The sequence below is a fragment of the Branchiostoma belcheri genome, unplaced genomic scaffold (genome assembly GCF_001625305.1).
Source record: "Branchiostoma belcheri isolate BF01 breed outbred unplaced genomic scaffold, Haploidv18h27 scaffold23, whole genome shotgun sequence".
NCBI lineage: Eukaryota > Metazoa > Chordata > Leptocardii > Amphioxiformes > Branchiostomatidae > Branchiostoma > Branchiostoma belcheri.
Genome location: NW_017803824.1, coordinates 1,110,285 through 1,131,587, shown reverse-complemented (window position 1 = coordinate 1,131,587; position 21,303 = coordinate 1,110,285). Strand labels below are relative to the sequence as shown.

The 21,303-nt window shown below is 42.7% G+C and overlaps 3 protein-coding genes across 7 annotated transcripts; all 3 read left to right on the top strand.

Annotated features, from left to right (window-relative positions):
* The first annotated feature begins 280 nt into the window (after positions 1-280).
* Positions 281-2,565, top strand: LOC109470549. The gene is made up of 4 exons (XM_019769514.1): positions 281-821; positions 1,178-1,455; positions 1,848-1,969; positions 2,378-2,565. The coding sequence occupies exons 1-4, from the start codon at positions 384-386 to the stop codon at positions 2,563-2,565; spliced, it is 1,026 nt and encodes a 341-aa protein (XP_019625073.1). The 5' UTR covers positions 281-383.
* A 1,881-nt stretch (positions 2,566-4,446) lies between these two features.
* On the top strand, positions 4,447-14,305 carry LOC109470733 (phosphoglycerate kinase 1-like). 2 transcript variants are annotated; one of them, XM_019769797.1, is made up of 13 exons: positions 4,447-4,556; positions 6,779-6,829; positions 7,241-7,393; positions 7,733-7,877; positions 8,504-8,607; positions 9,144-9,263; positions 9,815-9,865; positions 10,634-10,748; positions 11,501-11,680; positions 12,218-12,294; positions 12,693-12,793; positions 13,713-13,811; positions 14,150-14,305. In XM_019769797.1, the coding sequence occupies exons 1-13, from the start codon at positions 4,495-4,497 to the stop codon at positions 14,188-14,190; spliced, it is 1,299 nt and encodes a 432-aa protein (XP_019625356.1). In that variant the 5' UTR covers positions 4,447-4,494; the 3' UTR covers positions 14,191-14,305. The 2 variants fall into 2 exon arrangements, with proteins under 2 accessions (XP_019625356.1, XP_019625357.1); XM_019769798.1 differs by lacking the exon at positions 9,815-9,865 and having other exon boundaries at positions 4,448-4,556; positions 14,150-14,301.
* A 1,217-nt stretch (positions 14,306-15,522) lies between these two features.
* Positions 15,523-20,610, top strand: LOC109470744 (metalloreductase STEAP3-like). 4 transcript variants are annotated; one of them, XM_019769811.1, is made up of 7 exons: positions 15,523-15,696; positions 15,809-15,892; positions 16,142-16,196; positions 17,747-17,927; positions 18,437-18,646; positions 19,092-19,211; positions 19,663-20,610. In XM_019769811.1, exons 4-7 carry the CDS (start codon positions 17,772-17,774, stop codon positions 20,581-20,583), a joined length of 1,407 nt encoding a protein of 468 aa, XP_019625370.1. In that variant the 5' UTR covers positions 15,523-15,696; positions 15,809-15,892; positions 16,142-16,196; positions 17,747-17,771; the 3' UTR covers positions 20,584-20,610. The 4 variants fall into 4 exon arrangements, with proteins under 4 accessions (XP_019625370.1, XP_019625372.1, XP_019625371.1 ...); XM_019769813.1 differs by lacking the exon at positions 15,809-15,892; XM_019769812.1 differs by lacking the exon at positions 16,142-16,196.
* Positions 20,611-21,303: the final 693 nt, after the last annotated feature.

Here is a 21,303-nt window from a genome sequence, read left to right as displayed (position 1 = left end):
AAGGGCAGACAGAAGCAGATGTCAATCTGTGTCATTTCAGCACAAATCGCCCGCTTTGAAGTAAATTATCCTTCGATCCTTCTCGTTCCGTAATTCCTTATGTATGCAAGTCATTACACGTTCCACACACATGGTTGCTCGTTTCATAGTAATTCGTTCCCAAAATCGATGATGTTAGTCCCGCCAAGCAATTTCACGGGAGAGATGTTCCACCCATATGGTTACTGTGACGCGCGTCCGACGTCATAATTATTCTAGAGCATAGCGACCGCGGGTGCAGTGTCACTGTGTTCTCAGTACGGCTTGCGTACGGACGTAATCTGCGACTGGGAAATTTCTTGTGTTTCAAAACTGTCTTGTGACAAAGAAAACACTCACAAAACATGACGAAATCTGCCAAGAAGACGTCGACGTCCTCGTGGGCCAGTTCTCGCAAGGAGATGCCTAAAAAGATGTGTAAGAAGCTTATCGGTGCAGACCCGAATCTCGGCTGGAGGTTATTGGGGGATCTGGTGATGAAAAAGCTGCTGGGTTCGGACATAGTCCCCGTGTCATGTCCAGAAGACGCTGCGTGTTTCGACCTCGGCACGGTCCTGGTGAAAGATCACCAGTCTCTGACGGCCAGGGCAGCCCACCGCCACACGACTCTCCGCGCGATCGGCACCGTCCAGGACATGAGCGTGTCCGCGCCGGCGAACCTGCGGACCATCCTCGCACCCAAGGCCGACGAGAACTGGGAGGAGGCTCCGTCCTCCGGCTTTCCCTGGAGTCACACAATCGGTAACGAGCACGACGGCGAGAGGAAGAGGTTCTACGTCAAGGTGGGAAGCGGTGGGAAGTTCATAATCTCCAAGCAGATCTTTCGGTGGCAAGACAATATCCATTGGCCAGAGGAGTGTCCATTAGCCACCGCCATCGGTTGGGAAATGGATACAGGACGGCCAATGGATACAGGATGGCCAACGGATACGGTCTTTTGCCACCCAACCGAAATATCTGCTTGGAGATTAGGAAGTTCACCAACTTGTCTTGTTTGTATTTATCTTGGTTTTATCCACCTTGTACCTATGCATGTATCTTGTCAATGTGTTGTATACTCGTTGTATGTTTTTGAGTATAAGCAACTTTTGCTTTTTGCCCAATACTCAATAAATTTATGTGAATAAATAAAAAACAGGTGGGAAGCGTCGCCAAGGAGGTGGTCCATCTGACTCTCAAGAAGGGGGACCTGAGACTTCGAAACGACACGGACGACTTGAGGAAAGCCAAGGCTGTGTATATCGTCACGGAGGCCTTCTACGCCAGCGGTCTGAAAGTAGAGGTGACCGTGGACGGTCGGCAGGGCACGTTCGTCACGGAAGACAAGATCCTGATAGGATTCCGCTATCAGAAGTTCAAACTGTCCAAGACCGGCGTGGTCGGACCGGAACTGTCCACAAATATCAAGAGAAATAGGTAAGCCACAAGTCATCGTGTCTGTCTTTAAAGAATCAAAACAATGGGGGTATAAGTATAACACACATGTACATACTCTTCTTTTGCCAGCGATAACTTCATTCGCACTGTGTCATTCTTGATTGACGTATATGACTGATGTTTTTAGAAAATATGATACTGAATGTAGCAATTGAGTTTTTTTATCAACGTTCGCAGTACCTTATAGTGGTGTTTGTAAAATGATTCAAGGAATGCATTACACTGTAGAGGAACAGCGGCCTAGCGACTGGACGTTCTAGAACACCAATACAGCCTCTGTGATATGATTAATTTCTGCCGCGTTCCACAAAGAAAACATAAAAGGCTAATCGCTAATTTTTTCCATTCATTCTGCATCTTTTTTATTAAAGGGAAGCCCACCTTTTTGTGAAGACAAGCTACGCGGAAAGAGTAAGAAAGTCGGTGACTACTGCTGAGCTGAGAAAGCCCTCTAACGCCTCCGTGGCTCTGATCCCCAAAGCGTCTCTACCAGGTGAGATTTTACGTTAAGTTGTCGGGGACTGTTGACATTTGTACCAGTAGAGGGCGTTGTACATTGTACAATTGTTGTGCAAGAAATGAACATGTTTGTCGGAATGTAATGTGGTACGACCATTTTACAACGTACATAGAAGGTGGTGTACATGCGTATGAATAGATAGCACCTTCATGACAAACAGTGTTCGGGGAGAGCCACACTCCACTAACGTTAAAGAACCCACTGTACTTATCGAAAAGAGTAGGGGACCTTCCCGGTGTGAGTGGTTCAAACCTTACAGTCCGGTCTTACGCAGCTTGTACTTACTGTACAGAACTGGTGTGTTTACGCATGAAAAGGCAGTTAACCGGTTATGCAAAACAACAAACAAACAAACAAACAAACAAATTTGTCATGATCTAGGCATGACAGACGATACAGCCGACCCGAGGTCTATCCCGGTTACAAAGGACGAGTCTAATGAGTCCCGGTCAAGCGCAGTGAGTGATGACGTCACCGAGAAGGACGACAGATGTCAGGTTGTGGACTTGGATCATCACCAAGGCGACGAGGGGTCAAAAGGTCAGATACAGACGGCGTGGATTTTGTGACACACAAGATTGGTAGAAATTAAACCTTAAGGTTTCTGCACTGGCTAATTTGGTGATTTAAATTTGCACTGTTTTACTGGTAAAGGAGAGAACTGGGTTTGTACTGAATATTGGTAGCTAGCAACATAAGGTCCCCCCCCCAAAAAAAAAAATTGGTACCACATAACACGTCTAAGTAAGGAAAAGAAACGTAACGTAACCAAAGGCTTGCACATTCATGAGACAATCTCTCAATACTTCTCCAAGCAGAGGTTTGGGTTTTGCCTTACTTTGGGTGCGTTTTAGGTTTTTTTTTATCGGGCTTTCTTTTTTGCACTGGTATCCTTTTTTACGCGGTACCCGTGTACGCCAAGAATAAGCCAAAACACAAACCTCTGCTAAGAGAGTACCAATACTTGACAAATGGTACATTGCATTTTCAGATTATTTAGATAGTTTAAACATAGGGAGTTTAGGATTCATGCTATGTGATATAAATAATTTAAACAGTTATGTTTCTGTTTTAATACAGGACAGACAGAGAGCCAGAAGGCGGACAGCCAGTCAGTGGACTCAGCGCAGTGTGTTGTCGGCTGAGACCAATAGAACATGACTGATTTTGCTTATCAAATAAGCTTTATAGTTGAATTATGAGTAAAGAAAAATATTGCGGATAATCGCAATATTAAAGCAATTCCTTAAGTTGTTTTGTAAGTAATGAAATGTCCGTACAATAAAGGGACGTCAAACCTTTTCGGGAATGACACCTTTTGGGACGATTGTATATATCAGACTGAAAATTTAAAAAAAAGAAGCACAATAAAAATGTTCGAAAAAGTTTCATCTTCTTGGCTCTAAGAACTATGTTTGGATTGTTGACTGTATTATAACAGCAGTTGTATATACTACATTTTTTTTCTCTGCTGAGAATCTATCCTGAAAAGTAGACATCTTGCGACACGTTGTAAAAAAAATGTTCGCATCGGTTTTGAGATATGCCAGTTTCCAATTACAAATTAAGATTGGTTTTGAGATATGTTTCCAAATAAAGGTTACAGTTGTATGCAACATGTTGCTTTTGTGGAGTCAGTAATTTCGAATTAGTTCAAGTGAGACCCTAGATCAAACCATGATTTAGATAATAGAAAGCACGATTAGATCATGAGAAGGTTTTCCGTAAATTTTAACAACGTTGCTATCAAGAACGACTATTACATTCTAAGCAAAACGTGTTGCCGGTGTCTCATAACGTTATGATATACTAACGTTACACTAGTCTGATTTGGGGTAGCGTAGTCCAGTTTCCACCCCCAGTATTTGAATGGTGTATTCCAATTTTCCACCCCCAGTAGTTCAATGGTGTATCCCAAATTTTCCACCCCCATATTTCAATGGGGTATATGGGGGTCCTGATGGTTCCATCCTAGTTTCCGTTGCTCATGAAATGGTGCGATTTGGCTAATGGCCGAGTATCTCTTCTGACACTGTATTTGGCAAATTTCGAATACTAGTAAATTCTTTCAACAATCCAGAGTTTTGAGGATGAGTTTTGGTTTGGTTTTTCCAAGGAGGTTAACTTGTATTTAACCTCCTTGGTTTTTCCTTGCCCACGATCATGATAATTATCATTCTGGCATACTCATTAACACCTGGGCGAAGTGAGGAAAGTCATGTAAAGTGCCTTTCTCAAGGGCACAAGGTCGGTGACATGGCAGAATTCAAACCCGGGACCTCTTGGTTCTGAGCGAATGCTCAGTCGTTACGCCACACAATCCCTCCATCCCCGTTTCGCAATGGTCTGTCCCAATACACCTGCCTGTCCCGCACTGCGCATCCCCTCTGCGCAGGTGACCCCTCTCTCGTGCACAGCTGCAGCTGCTAACGTCAGGCAGACTTTCTGCTATCCCTGAGTCCTGTCAGTCCGTACCCTGTACTAACTTCTGTCTCAACATGTCGCTCACCAAGCTCAGCATCGACAAGGTGGACGTCAAGGGGAAGAGAGTCCTCATGAGGTAAGGTCGTCCCGTCTGTCTGAATCTACCGTACGTGTGCCCCCCTCCCCCTTTTAATACTAGCCCCGCCCATCTTACAACCGGTATACACCACTACTATGGGGGCCTCCAAGGGGGGGTCCCGACAACGCTCTACGCTAAATTTTGAGAGCCGGCTACGTATTACGCTGAATTCCGGACACCTCTCTACGCTCTACGCTAAATTCGAAAGATTCCGAACGCACTATGCAGAACTCAATCACCTAGCAACTGCATGTTTGCGTGAAAACCTTTTGATTTATCAGTAGAGGTAGAGGTGACATAACTTGAATTAAAAGTAGTAATGCTAACCGGCGGTCACTTCTTTATACATCGAAAGTATAGAATACAAAATGGGGTATTACCACAGGTACCAACTTGACCGCGAGTCGATCGCCCGAAGATCGGAGGGCGATCCGTGAATGGAGGTAACATGGCCGTAGCCAGGATTTTGAAGGGGGGGACCAACGAGCGCCGTAGGCGCAAGGTTCCTAGGGGGGTCCGGGGCATGCTCCCCCGGGAAATTTTGAAAAATGAACCTTCTGAAATGGCATTTCCTGCGTTTTTAGAGGGTTTCAAAGAAAAAATCAGAGATAACTTTTTCAATGACAAAGTGAGCAATTTTCCTACGACGGATTCCAGCCTTGCTGGTGACATGAATCAGTCCGTCTTTTTAAAGAAAAGTCTTGGACCTTTAGATAAAAAGTGGACCAAAAAGTGGACCTTTGAGCCTTGTGGGGTTGTCGTCCGAAGGTAGAAAAGGCCGCAAACAATACAGCGTAATTTGTCAAAACGACTCAGCTGCCGATTGCTGACGGTCCCGCGTTACCCATCACCCGCACAATGACGGGGATGACATTGCTCTTTTCGGGAGTGTCCTCCATTACCCTGGCCATTGATCAGCAATGATGTTCCCGCTAAGAAACGTCTTGAGGGCCCCTATTGGGCCTTGCAAGTCATGTAGTTCTAAGGCCTTCTACCCTCTTCATCTGTGGCCATCTGTGGCGTTTGGCCAATGGTCCTCCTGTATGTCACCGATGGTAAGGTCAATCTCGTACCCAGCACACTGTGGGATCATTCCCATGTGTTGCCTTGTTCTTGTGTATGGCTCTGGGAACAAGTCTAGTGGATTGTTCGATTGTATAGAAGGGGGTAGAGCAAGAAAGACCCCGAGTGCCACGACAACCCGGCACTTGCAAGGCCTCGAGTTCCTGTTTGCGGCTTGGATTACGCTCTACGCACAATTAATCGATTACGCTTTACGGTTAATTCCCGATAGCTACAACGCATTACGTAGAATTAAAACAGCGAATTACGCTCTTCGCCAAATGCGCCAATTACGCTCTACGTTGAATTAGAGGGTCCGTCTACGCTCTACGTAGAATTAAAACGGCCGATTACGCTCTACGGAAAAGGGCTTGGGGGCCCCCTACTATAGCTAACTCAGACATTCCTGTTGTTAATTTGCACAAATCAAACTGAGGATATTGTGACGTTGGGGTTCAGAATATGCATGACATGTCTGCCATAATTTTGGATTAAATAGCTTCTTTTTACACTTCACACGTTACAAGTACTATAAAGGGGTCACTGACCTATGGATTAGCCATGCTTGCACGTACACCACGTATATACCGGTTACAAGTACATGTATACTCGTATATATTAGGAAATGGGATAGCAATAGATTTGTCAATAGATATGGTTACTTACTTCAACTCAATGGTATGATAATAAAGTATTTTATTGCTTATCAGCCTGTGTGTTGGTCTGTCTGTGTTTCTGTCTGTATTGCTGTAAATGAGGGCCTGCATGGGGGAGTAGTGATTACAAAGTAAGAGATCGTAAAATTAATAGGATTTGGGAGAGTCCACTAGACAAACCTTCAGGTTTCTTGGGCTCTCCAGCATATCTTTGCTTGTATATAATTTCTTTTGATACTGTTACTTTTTTATGTGCAAATTGACAATAAACAAATAATAAACAAACAAAGTACGCAAAATTTTCGCCGCCAATTACAAATTACGTAAAGTATCAGAGCTAGCTTTGCGACTAATGTACTATTATGAATTATGTTGATTTTCGGGGAGGCTACCTACGGATTACGAAGACTAAAAAGGCCTGATTACGCCTTACAAAAATGGGCATTCAGGCCCCCCTAAATGTCTCTCTTAAGTGGTGAAATTTCTATCTTTCCATTCCAGGGTGGACTTCAATGTTCCAATGAAGGGAAAGGAAATCACCAACACCCAGAGGTAAGGCCACATTTTAACATGCAACAGGCAAGACAATCGCATAAATGTGCAGTGTAACTTAAATAATAAGGCCAAGCTTTAAAAAATTATTTGACAGACCCTAGCAAATCCTTTTTGCCCTAACATTTTTTGTGTGTGAGAGGATGTAAGTTGGGGGGGGGGGGGGTCTGGGGTGTATGTAGATGCATAGCTGTAGAAAAAAAAAACCCCTATGTACGGACCTTGTTTTTTAGAGGACATGTACATTAATAATAATAACATTAATTTTGCTCACCCTAATGATATTTTTGCCCGAATGCGGTAATGGTAAGAGTTGTGTACTAGTAAATGTATCAGCTTTGGTTATTTTGTTGTCAGCAGTAAGAATATTTGATTCGATTAATAAAACATTCCCCTTTTTTCCTATGTCAGAATCGTGGCTGCTATCCCCAGTATTAAGTACGCCCTTGACCAAGGAGCGAAGTCCGTCATCCTGATGAGTCACCTGGGCCGACCTGACGGCAGACGACAGGACAAGTTCTCCCTCGCTCCTGTCGCTGATGAACTCAAGAAACTCCTGGGGAGGTTAGTCAGACATACACATCGCCATAAAAATTTATAATCTGTAAGAATTAGGAGAGCAGAAACAGAAAGGCACTCCTCGTCCCGGGCCGGGGATCGAACCCACGCCAAACCCAGGCACCAGTTGACATCCCGACGCTCTAAAACATTTGGCTAAAAGGTCGTACTAGTGTAGACCTGCACAAGTCTCGACCTAGTCTTGTGTTCTCGCAAGACTAGGTCACTCCATGATCAAGATGTACAGTAGACATTGATAATTTGGAGACCTGTACATGTTTTTACCTTTATAAAAATGTCACTGATTGAGGAATATTCTACTTACAAAGCCCCTGTTGTTTTCAGGGACGTGACGTTCCTGACTGACTGTGTAGGAGGGGAGGTGGAGGCAGCCTGTGCAGACCCTGCACCTGGGTCAGTCTTCCTACTGGAGAACCTGCGCTTCCATATCGAAGAGGAGGGGAAAGGTGTAGATGAAGGAGGAAACAAGGTAATTTATTATGTTTACCGGAAAACATATTGTTTTTGCTCAGTTTCCTCTTCCTCTTCTTCTCCAAACCAATTCTGCTGGCCCTGGCCAATGACCTGATTTGTTGATGTCTGTCACCATGGTAACTGGTGTTGGGTTACATCATGTTGCAATTTTATAGTAGAAATGGTTTAGACTCCTGTCTCACCATATATATGAATGTATTAAAGTAAGAATCAACAGAGCAGACCATATGCGAAGGTAAACATTTGCTTTGCAAATGTTACCTTTCTAGTGTTTTATTTATTTATATTTGACACCAAAAAGCAAACATAACACTATTAACAGCAGGGATAAAACTACCTGAATTTCAGAAAGTTTGCGTACACAAATTACAACTGACAAAATAGGTGATATATACATCCCTCATATCAAGGAAGTTTAATATTGCTCATTTACGTTATAATAATACTACATTTTTATACCAAGCAAACCTTCTGACTTTTGTACAGATGAGGTTTAGGAAACATAGAACCTAGATGTAACTCTGCTGCACTTTTTGGAAACATCAGAAGGTGGCTCTTCTAGTACTTGGCTCTTGTAGTACATGACTTTATAATGATGTTCTCTGTACTACATTCCCCCAGGTAAAAGCAAAGCCAGATGACGTGACTGCCTTCCGGGCATCTCTGACCAACTTGGGTGATGTTTACGTCAACGATGCTTTTGGAACGGCTCACAGAGCCCACAGGTAGGGCCATTTTGTTTGTTTCACACAACAATTGGCAAACAGCCTTAATTCTTTAGGTGTAACAGACCAGTTTGGTGTTAAGAGTTCTCTGTACTGCTTTCTTATTCCGTATGATGACTGATGACTGATATTCTTGCCTTATGTAGTAGAGGTGATTCATTCCTCAAGTTAACAGACATCTTGCACACACAGTCGACCCTCAGTAAGACATCTGGAGCCGCATAGTTCCCCTTTAGAACAATTTTATTCAGCCTGTCATTTCACTTGTGTGGCTTCTTCAAGTGTACAGAGGCTAAATGACACAAGTTCACAAAGATCTGATAGGGGCGTCACTACCTGAAACCTGTGTATGACTGTCTCTTGTCACATGATTATCACATCAAGTCACGTGACAAGAGAACTCCAAGACGAGATCTGAATCGGGTTGATGAAGAGACAGAGTATGTCTCGAAAGCTCTCCAGCATAGCTGAACTTTTGTTGTGTGTTTATGTATGAATATTTTGTCAAAAGATCTGATATGTTTGCCTGTCCACAGTTCCATGGTTGGTGTGAACCATTCCCAGAGGGCTTCAGGCTTCCTACTGAAGAAAGAGCTGGACTACTTCAACAAGGCCCTGCAGAATCCCAACAGGCCATTCCTGGCTATTCTTGGAGGGTAAGGGTTGTTTGTTTGTTTTTCTTTTAATGCCCACAATCATGATAATTATCATTTTGGCATACTCAATAATACATGTCTAATGAGCGATTTGAGGAAAGTTGTGTAAAGTGCCTTTCCCAAGGGCACAAGGCTAGTGACATGGCAGGATTTGAACCTGGGACCTCTTGGTTTTGAGCAGAATGCTCTGCTGTTATGCCACACGACCCCACAAACAATAATGAATTAATAATAGTTAATTAGTTAATACATTACATACAAGGGAGGGAAGCTGACGCAAAAACAGATGTACACACAGCTAAAAACAATACTTGGGGATGGGAATTTCTGCAATATACACAATGCAATATTGGCATACATGCTCATTATATTTTATTGTCTGTGGGACAGGAAGGCTTGCAAAGCAGTGTGAGTAAGATGGTGAAGTGTTTTGCCAACTGAAGTGAAAATAGTAATTTCACATGTTCATGAGTGCATCATATATCACTAAACATTAAGTATTAATTACCAATGTAATATGATACGTTTGACATAGTTAGCATCATTTTCAGGTCATTTCCTGAAGGCAAGGCTATTTTTGGCCCAGTGTGCAGTACAGCCAGGTAAATGACTGACCACCATCACAACATATTATATGTGTTTCTATCGCTTCAAAAGACTTTTCATATTCTTGGTCTGTGTTACGCATGCAGCTGCTTTGAAGGATTAAAGTACTAGTATACAATCAACCAAGGAACTGTTATATTCTGGCTTCTAATAATAAATTCTATTAATATTGGATATGGACTTTTCAATATAAATGATTCAAGATAAATTTGTACAGTGTCAGTTGCTTTGCACAGTACAATTTCCAAAATTTCTCTGTCAGACAACTGACCAATAATGTGGTGGTGGTTGATCATGCTGGCTTTACTGCTACTGTTTCTACTCCAATGCCATAAGGCTTTGAGTTGTAATGAAGCTTTCCATGTACTGTAAGTTATGTCTGTCCTTTTGGTCATGATTGACTGCATCACAGGGCACAAAATCCTAGCTGCATTTGTGGGATTAGTGCAGGTAAAGTTGGATTGGTACTTGTACCTGTACCTAACCTGCACCAGCTCTGTGTTGGTTGTTACCACCTGTGAAATGCAACATAAAGAATTGAAACTGTTTCTTGACCTCCTCCCTGCTACCTAACCCTGTACTAGTACTCAATATAAATTTAGTGCCAAAAGGCTGCTACAATAGAGAGAAAGTTGATAGTTACCTGTATGATCTATTCTGTATAAAATATACATCAGAATATGATGCAGTTAAGACTTGTTTGGTGCAGGTAAATGTGAAAACTCTTCTAACATTATGCATATTTCATCATACCACACACACAGTGCTAAAATCAAGGACAAGATCCCACTGATCGAGAACATGCTGGATAAGGTCAACGACCTGATCATCGTGGGAGGCATGGCCTTTACCTTCCTCAAGGTTCTGAATGGCATGAAGGTAGAGTACACTATTACTAGTACTTTCCCTGGATTCAGTCTTAATCTTTACAGCCTATAGTGGGCAGGGCTTGAAATTCATTTTTGGGAATAGGTGCACCTAAAAACTTGGGTGCACTTAAAATATTTTTGGGTGCACCATACAAAACAAAACCTATATATTATATATAATAATTACAGATCTTACTGCTCCTCTTCTAAGATTGAATCTGAAATGGGAGCTAACTTTAAAATCTCATTTATCAAGATTTTATTATTTTCTGACACTTAGATGTCAAGAAAATACTGTATACTATCATACATTTGATATGTACAAAAATACCTACAAAATTTTTTGGATGCACAGGTCCAATTTTGGGTGCACTAAGGTGCACATGCACCCAGTATTTCGAGCCCTTCTAGTGGGTAGAGTACTAGCTTTGATTTCAAGAGGTACATTTGTAGGAGGTTCAAACTCCAGCCACATCATACCAAAGACTTGAAAAAAAAAGGCTTTCTCTGCTTAGAACTCCAAGTATTTATGGGAAAGGGTATGGAAGCTGAACATACAACAATATCAGTGAACTAGCTGTAGTCTAAAGAAACTCCACCAAAAACTGTATTAGTATATAGTCTTATCACTTCATACTACATAGTCTTGTAGTGTTATAATTTGCTAGGAAATAGGCAACATTATATTTATGTTCCATACTACATTCACATACTACATTTTGGTGAAGTAGTAGTGTATAAAGAGAATGTATTCTTTCCCAGATTGGGTCGTCACTCTTCGATGAGGAAGGAGCCAAGATTGTTGAACACTTGATGGAGAAGGCGAAAAAGAATGGGGTAGCGATCCACTTTCCTGTGGACTTTGTCACGGCTGATGCCTTCTCAGAGAATGCAGCTACAGGCACAGCCACTGTGGAGTCTGGTATTCCGGATGGGTGGATGGTAAGGGGGCTTAAATTGTCATCTTTACCGAAGGACAACATGATATAGTTGTTTTTGCTCTGTTTCCTCTTCTTCTTCTTCTTCAAACCAATAAGGTCAATGACCTGAACCTGACGTCCGTCACCATGGTAACTAGTGTTGGGTTACATCATGTTGCAATTTCATAGCAGGAGGGATTTAGACTCCTGTCTGACCAACTATATGCATATGTGTTCGAGAAAGAATTAACAGAGCTAACCATATGCGAAGGTAGACATTATGCATTTGCTTTGCAAATGTTACCTTTTTAGTAGTTTCAGTTTCAGTGAAATGAAATGAATAAACTGACACTGAAACTACAACCCTCTCAATTTACTAGTAATAATGCAAAATTGCAGATTGTAGGATTTTTCTTTATTGTAAATCTCTCTGCAAAATGCAGAATGCAGCTAGGTATTTCTAACACTGATCATGGATGGGCAGCAAAGACACCACTGTATTTTGGGGTGACAAAATAATAATTATAAGGGGTGATTTTTACTATGTGTATTTTCACAGGGACTTGACTGTGGCCCAGAAAGTGGGAGAAAGTTCAAGGAGGTGATCTCCAGGTCCAACACCATTGTTTGGAACGGGTACGAATTGTCATATTGCTATCGTCTTGCACCAATGCCAGTACTTGTTGAATTGTACATTACTGTAAATAGGTTTTCTTTTTTCTTTCAACTGTATTTACTAATAGATAGCATTTGGAAAGATAAAATCAGTTTATCGTATCCTATGGACCTCTCAATTTACATAAAAGTATTATCTTGGACAAGTAACGAAAATATTACATCAGTGAAGGTTAAACATCCAGGTATTAAGATATGCCAAAAAGCAATTACTCAAGCAACTTGATATTAAAAAATAATATCCAGTTGCTTGAGTAACTGTTTTATTACACATTTTCATGATGTAAGACATACATTTTTTTGTATCATCTTAAAGGTAACTTTTGCCCGTCATGTTTATCTATGTGGTATTTTTCCAGGCCGGTGGGTGTGTTTGAGTTTGAGAAGTTTGCTGCAGGGACCAGGGGAATGATGGACGATGTGGTGGCTGTCACACAGAAGGGTGCTGTCACTATCATCGGTACATGTCATATCAGTATATTACATGTTTGAAAATGTTATGTTAGAACATATCATTGTTATTTTAGTTAGGCCATGTTGATTTGATTATATGGATGACATCCTCTGGGAACCCCAAAATTGATGCGCGCGTGCGAATAAAAAAAAAGTTTTGCAAAAAAAAAAGTTGCTTTCACTATGAAATCTACGTGGTCATGAAGGTTGAACAAATGGCACAGAATATGTTATAGCGAATAATGTACTCTTCGAATTCATTTCTTTACATTTTTGTCTTTTTTCCTTTGTATTTTGGCATTCTACGACATTGGTATCGTTTCTAAATGTTTTCCTTGCAACATATGGTATATTTTTGCTCATTTAGCAACTGTTTTGCACGATTTACAGTATGGTTGAAAACTTTTTTTTTTTGGAAACGGCGGAAAATTCATGCGCGCGCGGATGTCATCCATATAATCAAATCAACATGGCCTTATTGTGAAATGAGATTTTGATTTCTTGACACCTTGTCTTTATTTTGTAACCCTAAAATTGCAATGATTGCGACTTTATGCAACAAATAGTGCTATTTAACATTACACTGTACCACAGTTCAAAACCACTGTATATACATCAGATTTTACCTAGCCTGTACTGGTCTTCACCAATACAACATGTACATTAACCATTGTCCTTGTCTGGACCTGTAGCAAAACCACTGCACTTCTGCCTGAAAATGTTCAGGTACACAGCCCTAACACCAAGAACTTTGAATTGAGCCAAGAACTAACCTCCAAGTCGATCTTTCGGTGGCTGCAAAAGACTGACAGTATCAAATTGGCCACCTGGGATCTTTGGTGGCTAATAGATGCTCCTCTGGCCACCGTATGATCTGCTTGGAGATTACCAAGAACATACTTTATTAAAGTATATTCTTCTTTCAGGTGGAGGTGACACAGCGACTAGCTGTGCCAAGTTTGGTACGGAGGACAAAGTCAGCCATGTCAGCACTGGGGGAGGGGCTAGTCTGGAGCTACTGGAAGGTTGGAAAAAAAATTGTTGTTCTCCTAGTGTTTTTTCGTGACGTCACTGTTTTGTTTGCCACCATGGATTAGATTTTAGGAAATGTTTGGTTTGGGTATTAGATTTTTAGTCACAGGACATATGTTTATGAGAGATTTTATTTTTGCTTTAGTTTGGTTGTTGTTATCTGGTGAAGCTGTATGTTCTTCTTTGGTCTTCTGTGGAAGCCAATAGATTCTAAAGCAAGCTGTGGTTGCCATAAAAACAGTGTGACAACTTCATGTAGTGTGTTACGCCGAAGGGCGGTTATACCGGCTATACCGATACAGATACAAAATATGTCCTCTTTTTTTTCTAGGGAAAACATTACCAGGAGTTGCAGCTCTCTCAGAGGCCTGAACTGAAGCACAGAGAAACACTGGCAAACTGTAGAGGGATATCTGAAAATAGTTACTGTAGAGAAAGTAGTTTCTATTGGTGCTGCATTTTCTACACTTGGGTTAAGTACATTAGCATTGCAAATTTGCAACTCATAGAGTTTTAGGCCAAATGGACCAGTAACTGAATGAACAACCCCTGAAAATGTTACTGTGTACAGAACTTTTTTGTGGTAGCCTGGGTACCATCCTACTTGTATACCGGGGCTCCCACACTCGCTTCCCTAAGAAGTACTTCTTAGGGAAGCGAGTATGGGAGCCCCGGTATACAAGTAGGATGGTACCCAGGCTATTTTTCTGGTACATCATGCATGTATGTCTACTGTGTTTCAAAGTCCTGTAACATAGCCAAAAGACTTTTTGGACCTATAACTGTGTGAGAATTTGTAGTCACGTAAAGTAATTGTGGTGATGCAAGTTACAATGTAAGAAAACATTGAAAAGGGATTGGAAGAAATCTATGAGATATCATATGATGATTGTTTCGATGCTAAATGTATCAATGCAAATGAAGGCTTAGCCATATATGTTCAGAGGACAGATTTTTGTGAAAGAAGACCTTGAAAGGATATTTATATAGCATAGCTATATGCATTACAGCTCTGAGAGAACAAGTGCATATTAAATTTGGTGGAATGCCTTAGTTGTTACACTGAAGCTTGCACAAGAAAATCTTTCCTTGTCCACGTGTATGAATACATTAAAATTGTTGTACAACAAGATCTAGAGTCACTGCAGCACTTTAAGTTAGTATCAAAGTTTATATGTGTTGGTACAAGTCATTATGAAATTCATTGCAGTGTTAGTAGTTTTAAAGTTTAGTCTTTATTTCATAATCACTTAATAAGTTGTTAAGTATGTGTGAAACACCAGAGACCTAGTAGGTTAGTACACGTATGTGGCATTAATGTCAGTAATAGTCTCTGAAGTGCTATCTGGCATGTTACATCAATATATGACAATTCAAGTTTTCTTGCTTTGATGTACAGGCTTGGTAAAAATCTCCTATCCTTGGATATGATATATGATATATGATATATGATATGATATATGCCAAGATAATTTGCACGAGGAATTAGCGGTCCAAAGAGAAACATGTTGCCAACCCAATTGCAGTGTTTTACTAGCATTCCCCGGTAGCCAAAGGAGTCTGGAACAGATTACCCGTTCTAAACCCGCTGCTAATGCATCTTTAGATGCCACACGAGCAAAAGCGTTGCTTAGCTGTGTCCCAGATAAGGGACTCCAGTGTTGTGTAAGTTGTTTGTTTGAGTGCGGATGATGTGGTGCCAACGCGCCAAGTCGGTCAGCGCAGGGACACAAGAGATTTGGTCTTCCGGTACAAAGTCGAAGCTCGTGCGGACGCGTACCTCTAGATCTCTCACTCTCTCTCTGACTGCTATATGTGTAGGGCATCATCCTATAGCTCAACTTCAACTTACTACTGATCTTCAGAGCCACGTAACAGGTAGGTGCTGCGTTACATTAACAGTCATTCACGAGTTTTGCTAGAACGAAATGAGTCCGTACTTAGTGAGGCAAAGGATACAAAAGCAACCCGGGTGTCATTTCATTATCAGTGCCCATCTGGCGAAAGTTGGTTCAAGTCGGATGTATGGAGGGTGTCGATAAGGGCTCAACAGGCAAAACAGGAGCAGTAAGAGGTATATTAAATTCACATTTTTAATGAACTTAGACAAACCCTCGATCCTTAAACTTGTATGTTCTTATCTTTTCAACATCACAGAGAAGCGAAGAGAAGTCGAAATTATGTAACAGACTGTAGTGCTAGTACTAGATTGATCTTGTTGTGTAAATTTTGTGTATTCAAGTTAACCTTTGTATCTAACCCAGTGGGTATGTTTGTATAATAAAGGTCTTCATTCATTCATTCATTCATTCTAATGTCTTAGCAACCTGCACTTGACCTGCTATGGCTCTGATGAAACCAACCAAAGACACCAAATGGTCCGTGAGATGAACAAAGTTTTAAATGTTACCTGCTTGTTTGAAAACTATATTTTGAAACTTGGTTATTTTTGTTACCTCTCAGTTTCTGTTGGAGTATACAGATCTATACACTCTGAATCCGGGTCCCTATAGTTTGTATGTTCATTGCTCCAGTAACTGCTGAGTCATTGTTGAGTCATTCATGCTGGCAACAACATACCTATTTCAATCCACGGGGATTCAAACTTCAACTTGATTCATTGAGTTAGAGCTCGGGTTAGTCCTTGGGTTTGATCCAGATAGCCTGGGTGCCATCCCCTACCGCGAGTGAGCGATAATCCCTCGGCCAGGGAAGCCACACGCCCCGCCGACCCTGTTTGCGCACTCTCCTCGCTGGCGTGAAAGATATTGGGTTTGGGGCAGCCTGGGGTTGGGCGGCGGATACAGTAGCGGGCATTAGGGCTTCTTTCACTCACTCACTCTCACTCTCTCCCATAGCTGGCCATAGCTTAGTCAGCCGTCGGGGCAGCATGTTTGGCCAAGTTCTTCCACTGCTGGCGGTCCTCCGCCAGTCTGGCCATCTGGTTGGCTGTTTTCTGGCTTCTTTCCACACAAAAATCTATCGCTTTATGAACGCCAGCGTCTGGCACCCAGGCTAGATCCAGAACATACTGCTCAGATATCCCGGCGCGTGTCAGCCTCAGTCTGTGGGAAAATAACGACCACATGTCTAGTCCTAGCCGACCTACTTAAGTCTTGTCCCAGTTATGTTAGCCCAGATGTCCGAACGGTTAATTCTAGTAGATACATGTTGTATCTCTCATTCCGGATAGAAAAACCGGAGTATCATAGCTTTATGTGTAGGTTGAATTTTAATGAATATGAATTGGAATTCTACCAATTGAAATTGGCGAAAATGAAGGTCTTAAGGGCCGTTAAGGGGTTCATGTTTAGAAAAGACTGAGAAGTTGCCAGGTTGCTGATGTTTTCCAGATGGCGCTCTTCGGTCTTGTTTCATGGTGGTTTCTAACATATCTCAGGGGAGATTACCTGTTGACCGACAGGTCGTTTTGTAACACGGTTGCATAAGCTAGTCTCCATCTGCAGGCTTCTTGGGATGAAGAAAACGTCGTAGATGTTACCAGAACAAGGAAAAGAATTTACTTGCAGGGGAATTAGCCGGTTAAACTTGTAACACTATGGTAAGCTAATTCGTCTTGAAAACTATTCCCCCTGTTTGGCTAGTCTTTACTTTATTTTACTCCCAAAGAGTCTGAAGGAGACTATCAAAATCCACTTTCGTAACGGCTTGTCGTGAAGCTAGACTAGGAGATTATCCTTGCAAACTAGTACTACTTACATGTAACTGCTTTGGACACATGATGCCATTTGATCTTTGATATATATTTTTCTAAGACTAAAAGTTACTAAGATACTGCAATTCTCCTAGGCTGTAGTCTCTAGTGTCACCAACGAAAAGTAGTGGATGCTACCTGAAACGTCTGACCGTTTAAATAAATCATTTTCAGTTGCTCGAGTAACTGTTTTTGGCGTATATATTTTTTCAGTTCACCATACTGGTAAATTAGTAAGATGTCGACTGGAATTGAGCTAGTGGCCATAAAGACTCTTGGTGGTGATCAGCCCAACGGTGTAAAGGACAACCCACGACAACGGCCCATAGTCATCATTGGTACTGGCGACTATGGGAGGTCTTTTGCAGGGCGCTTGGTCAAGACCGGGTTTAAGGTAAGTAATTGCCTTTTCAAGTCTATATTAGGCCAACAAACATCTGTCCTCACTGTCTAGCACAGTAGCCTGATTAAATCACCTTTGCCGGCCGCCCAACATCCCGCCGGCCCCCTTGGGTAGCGGACTATGTAGGGAGCCCCCCGGAGCTTTGGTTTCAGAGGCTATCTAGTACTGTAAGTAACCCAAAATATATTTGAGTGACTCTCATGAGCCTTGTTTTGTGGTGAATATGAAGTAAATGATAATAAAACGACTCACCTCTTTGAGCTGTGTATAGTATAATTAGTCACGTTTTAAACTTGCATGTTTTAGTGTGAATCCTACGTTGGTGTTGACCATTACCCTCTTAGAAATCCACTCATGGTACCTGTGCCAGAATTTGGTGAAATAATTTTGAAAAAAAAGTTTTTTTTTATTGTCAAAATATTTTCAGTGATCGTAATACATCACTGTAACAAATGTGTCCAACCAAGTGACGTCACCAAAAACTGGATCATTTCCTACAGGTGGTGATCGGGAGTCGCTGTCCCGAACGGAGCCGCCCGAATGTTCCCGAAGGTGACGTCTTCGTGACGTCAGTGGCCGACGCCATCTCCCGAGGGCACATCGTCATCCTGGCCGTCCCACGTCACGCGTACTCCGACCTGGCCCAGCTCAGGGGCGAACTGGCGGGAAAGATTGTCGTGGACGTCAGCAATAAAGAGAAACTCGACAAAGTAAGTACATTCGATCGAGAGGAAGGATCTTTCATCCTCCCGAGGCAGAGTCGGTGGCGCGGTATTCTATTATTTCTATACCTCTGCAACATAGAATACCGCGCCACCGACCCTGCCTCGGGAGGATGGGATCTTTAAGTTGTGCTTTCAGCTGCAATTTTCAACACAGAGAACATGCATGGGCTTTAACGTTAAGAGTTTTTTTACACAACCAATATTGTCTCTTACCTTGCTTACGTTTTGGTGTCTATCAGACACCTTCCTCAAAACTTCTGACTTGGGTTTTGCTTCTCACCGCTATACGTAGCCGATGTAGAAAACCCCTATATCCTATATCCTATACTCTACCAACCAGATAAAACTATTTTTGGAAGATCTAATGAGCACTGTAAAGATATTTAAAACAAGAAAATGAACGACGGCACTGATTCTTGGTTTGTTTCAGGAGAAGTCCAACGCTGAGTACCTGAGTGAGGAGATCTTGGACAAGAGTCTTGTGGTCAAAGGCTTCAACGTCGTGTCGGCATGGTCTCTGGAGAGTGGACTGGTCGGAGGATCGAAAGAGGTGAGAGTATACTGTTCGACAAGTTTGCCATGCTGAAATAGTAGCGATAAATCCCTCATTACTCTCCAAGCAGAGGTTGTGGGTGAATAATCGTTAGCTCATATATGGCCCTTTTTTGTCGGTACCCCCACCAACCCGTCGGTGACCGGCGACCTTCTCTGGCTAATGGATACTGTCTTGCCACCGAAAGGGATCTGCTGGGAGATTATCCCTCATGGCTCTATGTTGTAGGGACGATTTTTAAACTACAATTAGTTGTTTTCTTTACATGGCATTTCTGTCCTTTTCTACATCAATTCTGTCGTCCTAGGCCTAGGCCGTGGGGAGTCTACAGGGGCCCGGGCTCGCCCAAGAGTGCAAAACAGCTCTGGCGTAAGCAACCCGATGGGACATCGGTTTGGAAATGTGATTGTTATTAGCTTGACGAGACTTTTTTTTCTGTGCCACCCAGGTGCCAATCTGCAGCGACAACAAGGAGGCGAGGAGCGAAGTCATCCAACTGGCCAAGGACATGGGCCTCGCCCCGCTAGACTACGGCTGTCTGCGCGCCGCCAGAGATGTCGAGGCCATCCCCCTCCGCTTGCTCCCCGGCTGGCGTTTCGCCATCAAAATCCTGTTCGCTCTCATGGCTGTCATGTCGCTCTACGTCTTGTTCCAGGGCCCGCTTTACATGTACGTGACCCAAGGCATCACCAAGGACGTCCAGCACTTCCCTGGCAAAGGCATGAACAGGGTGTTGGCCTGGCTTGCACTGACGCTGCTGACGCTGGTGTACTTCCCTGGCATCATCGCGGCTTTCCGACAGCTCGCCTACGGCACCAAGTACCAACGCTTCCCCGACTGGCTGGACACCTGGCTCAAGTCTCGTAAGCAGCTTGGCTTGCTGGCTCTGTTAATCGCCTCTCTGCACGCCTGTTTCTCCGCCTGCCTCATGTCCCCCGAGTACTACTACCACATGTACGAGTTGGGCCCGGTGATCGAAGGGAGGCAGTTCTACGGGCTGATGTTCTGGAGAGGCGAGCTGTTGATCTTTACCGGCGGGCTCGCCCTGGCCCTGATGAGCGTTCTCGGCGTCACGTCTGTCCCCTCCGTTCAGAACGGCATGAACTGGCGCGAGTTCGCCTTCGTGCAGTCCAAGCTTGGCTTCTTCTGTCTCTTCGTGAGCACGGGTCACTGCATCGTGTACGGCTCGACTGGGTTTACCAAGGGTTACCTGTACGTGTGGTACACACCTCCGCCTTTCCTGCTGGCCATGCTGCTGCCGTGTCTTGTCATCCTCCTGAAGTTCTTGCTCCTCTCTCCCTGTGTGAACACTCGTCTGATGCGCATCAGGAGGGGCTGGGAAAGCAAGCCCAAGGCTAACCCTGTGTGATCATTAGAACGACATTATTGTGTTTACCGAAGGAAAACATACTGTTTTTCCTCAGTTTCTTCCTCTTCACCTTCTTCTCCAGTGACCTATGACCTGACCAATGACATGATTTGTTGACGTCTGTCACCATGGTGACTGGTGTTGGGTTACATAATGTTGCAATTTCATGGTCTGCTCTCCTCCTGTCACCATATACTAGTAGTACATGTATGTGGATGTGTTTGAGTAAGAATTAACAGGGCAGACCATGTCCGAAGGTAAACATTATGCATTTGCTTTGCAAATGTTACTTCTCTAGTTATCAATATTGACAACAGATCAATCCTTTTACAATGTACCAAACCGATAACATTGGTCCAGATATTTTCCTTTTCATAATAGGGCCATGTCTTTCAAAGGGGGCATGTGGACCTTGAGACCGAATCCTGAGTCGCCATTTTTCAACTGGGATAAAATTGTCCGGATAGAGCCGAATTGATTTGCTTTATTTGATCCTGCTTGGAGCCAGATCGGAGCGAATCAATTTGGCTCGATCCTAGTGGGAATGGGGCTATATAGACGCCCACATTGGGATCAAATAACGCAGTCATACTATATATACTTACTTGTACTTACACCACATATATATACATTTCTCTATAAGATCTATCTATATTACCTATATAAGAGTTTTGAACGTGTCTGTCAATGGTATGACAATCTTATGGATATTTCAAGTAA

Coding starts and splice junctions, on each gene's coding strand:
- LOC109470549 (XM_019769514.1), top strand. CDS start 384: ATGACGAAATCTGCCAAGAAGACGTCGACGTCCTCGTGGGCCAGTTCT. Junction 822..1,177: donor GGAAGAGGTTCTACGTCAAG/GTGGGAAGCGGT, acceptor AATAAAAAACAG/GTGGGAAGCGTCGCCAAGGA. Junction 1,456..1,847: donor ACAAATATCAAGAGAAATAG/GTAAGCCACAAG, acceptor TTTTTATTAAAG/GGAAGCCCACCTTTTTGTGA.
- LOC109470733 (XM_019769797.1), top strand. CDS start 4,495: ATGTCGCTCACCAAGCTCAGCATCGACAAGGTGGACGTCAAGGGGAAG. Junction 7,878..8,503: donor TAGATGAAGGAGGAAACAAG/GTAATTTATTAT, acceptor ACATTCCCCCAG/GTAAAAGCAAAGCCAGATGA. Junction 13,812..14,149: donor TAGTCTGGAGCTACTGGAAG/GTTGGAAAAAAA, acceptor TTTTTTTTCTAG/GGAAAACATTACCAGGAGTT.
- LOC109470744 (XM_019769810.1), top strand. CDS start 17,772: ATGTCGACTGGAATTGAGCTAGTGGCCATAAAGACTCTTGGTGGTGAT. Junction 18,647..19,091: donor ATAAAGAGAAACTCGACAAA/GTAAGTACATTC, acceptor GGTTTGTTTCAG/GAGAAGTCCAACGCTGAGTA. Junction 19,212..19,662: donor TGGTCGGAGGATCGAAAGAG/GTGAGAGTATAC, acceptor TGTGCCACCCAG/GTGCCAATCTGCAGCGACAA.